The 4,850-nt window shown below is 40.6% G+C and overlaps 1 protein-coding gene across 1 annotated transcript; it reads left to right on the forward strand.

Moving 5' to 3' along the window:
* Positions 1-897: 897 nt before the first annotated feature.
* LOC118782195 (forkhead box protein B1-like) lies at positions 898-2,706 on the forward strand. Its single transcript, XM_036535497.1, has one exon. The coding sequence runs from the start codon at positions 1,381-1,383 to the stop codon at positions 2,320-2,322; it is 942 nt and encodes a 313-aa protein (XP_036391390.1). The 5' UTR covers positions 898-1,380; the 3' UTR covers positions 2,323-2,706.
* The last annotated feature ends 2,144 nt before the right edge of the window (positions 2,707-4,850 follow it).

Genomic DNA, 4,850 nt, shown 5'->3' on the forward strand with positions numbered 1-4,850 from the left:
AATGCGTATGATTTAAATATAGCGGTGATTTTGTAACACTATTGCACTGACAGCAAGGTTCGTCAAGGTTTTGCATGTATACATGTAATTAGACAAAGTCGCCCATTTTGTGTGACAGTGCAATTTGAGTATGTGTAATTAACACACTGTCAGTACACACAATTTGCATGAATATACATTAATTGATATCGGGAGAGAATTAGCTGTAGTTCACTCTAATACACACGGATAACGGTATAAAACACGCAGAAAATAAATAAATCCACTAATTCAAAACTCGCATTTGAATATAAAAATATTAATGTATTGGACGTAACATTTACATTAAAGACTATCTAATAAAAAAATACGGGTGTATTCTTGCTTTGCAATTCCATAATTGGACATAACAATAGACGCATCTACGCTTATCTTGCCAAAATAAATAAATAAAGGGAAAAAAAAAGAAAAATCTAAACCTGATTTTCAAAATGCAATGACATGACAGCCAACGACAGAAACTGCAGTGACAATACAGAGCAAACAGAAAACCAGTGCCAAGCAATTTCCATGTCAAACATCCCTTTGCTTAGTAGCTCCATTTGTAAGTGTGAATTGCAGGCTAAGCACCCTGCGAAGTCCACAGAAAGGTTAGCGCATACCTTCACACACTGTTACCGGGTGCCACCGCACTTCAATTCCGGTTGCTGAGCCTTTTCACCCCTTTGCTCTGTCTTCAAATGGAAATGATTTCTATTGGCCCAAGGTGTCCATGTAAATAGGTGTAAATGAAACCAGATTATGCCTTTCTCTCAGCCCCCTCCTCCCAAGGCGATTGTCATGTGATAGCAAAGAAGTGGCACATTAATGAAGCGCCTCTACAGGGGAGCTTTTCTGCTCATGTCACCGCGTAAAACTATCAGATGGTTAGAGGAAGGACATGGAGGCAGCTACTTAGCTCATCTTATCAAGAAAGGCAGAGGAGATCTGCTCCATTCAGCTTGTGGGAAAAAGAAGCTTACTGCCGCTTGCTTAAGTAAAGATCACAGCCTCATCTAAGAAGAAGCAGACTGTTTTCTTAGGACGTCTTACAAGACCTACAGCCTCGGAGCGCTGGACGCATTTCCCTGTAAACAGTGAAACCGACTGCTCGCACTGACAACTTTCAACAACTTTAAACTTGGACGAACTGTGTTTTTCTTATCGTTTTAAATACGAATTCCATTTTATATTGCAAAAGGCATTGGCATAGGGCCCAGGTAGCATCGCTGAAGACGAGTACTTATTTTAATGCGTTTTTGGAAAAGTGAAAAATTTCAGACCAGAGCAGAGGAGAACGAACGCCTCCTTCAGATCAGTCACTTCTTCCTATAGATCCCGAGAAAGAAAATATCCACAGAGATGCCTCGACCGGGGAGAAACACTTACAGCGACCAGAAACCACCTTACTCCTACATTTCCCTCACTGCCATGGCAATCCAGAGCTGTCCGGAGAAGATGCTCCCTCTCAGCGAGATTTACAAGTTCATCATGGACAGGTTTCCATATTACAGAGAGAACACCCAACGCTGGCAGAACTCTTTGCGGCACAACCTGTCTTTCAACGACTGTTTCATCAAAATCCCACGGCGACCGGACCAGCCGGGTAAAGGAAGTTTCTGGGCGCTGCACCCCAACTGTGGCGACATGTTTGAGAATGGCAGTTTCTTGCGGCGCCGCAAACGCTTCAAGGTTATGATGACATCAGACCACCTGGCTCCCAGCAAACCCTCGGACGCTGCCCATTACCTCCAACAACAAGCTAAACTCAGGCTGAGCGCCCTGGCGGCCACTGGCACTCACCTTCCGCAGATGCCCAGCTACAACTTAGGAGTGTCGCAGCCCTCAACTTTTAAACACCCCTTTGCGATCGAAAACATCATTGCCAGAGAGTATAAGATGCCAGGAGGCCTCGCATTTTCCACCATGCAGTCCATGTCTGCCGGGTACCCTCTGCACAACCAACTGACCACAGCATGGCCCCATATGTATAGCACCAGCGTGATCGACACAGCAGCACCTATATCCATGGCAAGTAGTGATTACAGTGCATATGGCGTGCCTATCAAGTCTCTTTGCCACGGTGGACAGACTTTGCCGGCCATACCTGTGCCAATAAAGCCTACTCCGGCCTCAGTGCCAGGTCTCTCTGCGCTGCCAGCGCACATTCCGGCTTTCCTGTCGAACTCTCCTCAGTCTCTCAGTCCTACTTCTCCTCAGACAGCTACCAGCCAAAGCAGCCCTGCCACCCCGAGCGAGACGTTGACAAGCCCCTCCGCGCTGCAGTCGGTGGCGGTGCACTGACAAGGGCAAGTTTTCGGGACCTGAAAACTAGGCCTGCAGGTTTTTATCCAAGTCCAAAGTTTTGTTTTTATCCTCGCCCATGAAAACTAACACCGAACAAGTAACTTCTACAATCGTCAAGGCAAGAGATTTGTGGTTTGCAGTAATGTTTATTTATGTATACGTATTTTAAGCTCAGTGTTGCTTTGGATGTTGTCTTATCACATGGGTTGAGTACAGTTTAAATAGTGACATGTTCTTTCAAGGCACAAGTTATTTAATGGTTTTTACTGTTCTGCAGGTATATTAAATTGTGGTAATTTTGAAGGAGTGGTTGCTTACATGTTGTAGTGGTTGCTCACAAAGTACTGCGCGCAGTTTCTTCTGTCTCCTGAATTTGGCGTGAACAAGTGAAAATTACTGTAGACTCCTGTTGTCAATATGGTCAGCGAATGTTTTACAGGCAAACCGAAGAAAATAATTTCAATTGCAAATCGTTCAGACTTCTAAGGGAATGTATTTCCGTTCGTCATTATTGCTGAGAATCACTTCGAATTAATAATTTAAATATGAATGAGCTTTGTTTATTCATCAGGCTAATGACCTACAAATGTATTCCCTTGTTGTTCACTGTTGACATTATTCTATCACTCGCAGTAGTCATGTTATTAAAAAAAATGAACTGCAAAACGCAATGGTTTTATAGAACATTCGCTAAAGTCGGTGATTTAAATGAACATTTGTGCAAGTTTAATTTTTGTTGTGCAAAAGTATATAGTGACACACCTTTAAAGCCCTTGGAATGCTACTTGCATTTGGTATACCAAATACCTAGTTATTAGATTTATTGTTATTGATTATAAAATAAGGAACAATCACAAATATAACAATTTTTTAAACATTCAAACTTGAAATATAGTCATTTAAGGGTACAAAGGGTGCTCGACACATTGGAAATAACGATGTAAATTATTGCAAATACGTGACATTAAAATGTGTAAAATGCACTTTTTAGTTGGATGTTTTAGGTTATTTGTAGTTTGCGGAAAACATTGTTGTTCTATGAACCACTTAATTTAAAAGCTGTGGTGACCATGTGTAATAAATGCTGTAAAGTTGTACGTTTTCTGTATAGATAAAGCATGCTATTTCCAAACTTTGTGTTGTTCTTGCTGCAAGCATGCGTGCTTTTAAAAAGTGTGCGAAGTGTCTGCATTAAATTATAAACTTGGTCATCAGATATTTTCTCATTAAAAGTTACCTAAACTTCAAAATATGCTTCGTGTATTCTGTGAGGACATAGTCTTCCTTTCGAAAAACGCATCATGCAGAGCTTTATTTATAGAATGCATAACATCACAAACTCACGCACGAACATCGCAAACTCACGCACACGCACGCACACACACGCACGCACACACACATACACCACATCACAGACATATACTTATTTACCTATACAAAATCAAATGGTTGTCATGTTTACATAATTGCTTAAATACATTATTATTATTATTATTATTATTATTATTATTATTATTATTATCGATGCTGTTGGTGTTTTGTTATTGCCTGAAATACAACATCAGATGGTATTTTCTGGAACATGAAGTTTGACAAAAACTTTAACCTGTTCCTATACAATGTGCCGTAAATATAAGGCGCCTGTATTTAATTAATTTCCAGATTTTGCTGTTGTGCATGCCAGTTATTTTCCTGGTACTATTTTCTTCTCTTCTGCTGAAAGGAACGGTTTGACATGTTAACACTCTCTCATAGCGGGATCCTAGAACCGATTTTGTTTAAATACGGGAAGCTATGGGGTTAGTCGGAAAGTGGAACTTAATTCAGTGTTTACATAGACTTAATGCAGGCCTACCAGTCGAAGCGTTCGCCCAGATAAATATCCGCCGTTTTATTCTTAACGTTGAAAACGTTATGTCAGACAGTCTTTAAGATTCCTAGTGTGGTAACGACATACTTACGTTCGTGAATTACACACACTTTGGTGCATAATGAACGTTACTTTTGGATCGATAGTATGCTGACTTTCAGGCGGCGTGTGCACCCAGTCCCAAACGAACACTCGAATGGAGGGGGTTTAAATAAATGAATCAAGCGGTTAATTAAAATGCATGGAGTTACTACGCTATAGTCACAGCGCAGACAACTAAGCTCATTCATCAAGCGTTACACACACGTTCAGGCCAACAGACTCCAAGGAAGAGCTAGGTTCTTTTTCGCCAGTCGCAACATGTACGTATATATGCCGAACGATAAAATTACAAGCATATTTTAATGCACACATTAAAAGGATACTCCAGTAAGTTCGTCACGACAAATTTAGGCATGTATAAAATATGATCCACACCTTTCAACAAAAGAGCAAATTGCCCGAATTATTTAAATACAAGCACCATTTCACCGCGTAAACAGCACAATTACGATTTAAATTATATTTTATAACAAATACACGATTGTCCCGATAAAGGTGAGTTCATAATTTACTTACTTCTCCAACAGAATTCTCTCACTGATCGTTTCAACGT

The sequence above is a fragment of the Megalops cyprinoides genome, chromosome 8 (assembly GCF_013368585.1).
Source record: "Megalops cyprinoides isolate fMegCyp1 chromosome 8, fMegCyp1.pri, whole genome shotgun sequence".
NCBI lineage: Eukaryota > Metazoa > Chordata > Actinopteri > Elopiformes > Megalopidae > Megalops > Megalops cyprinoides.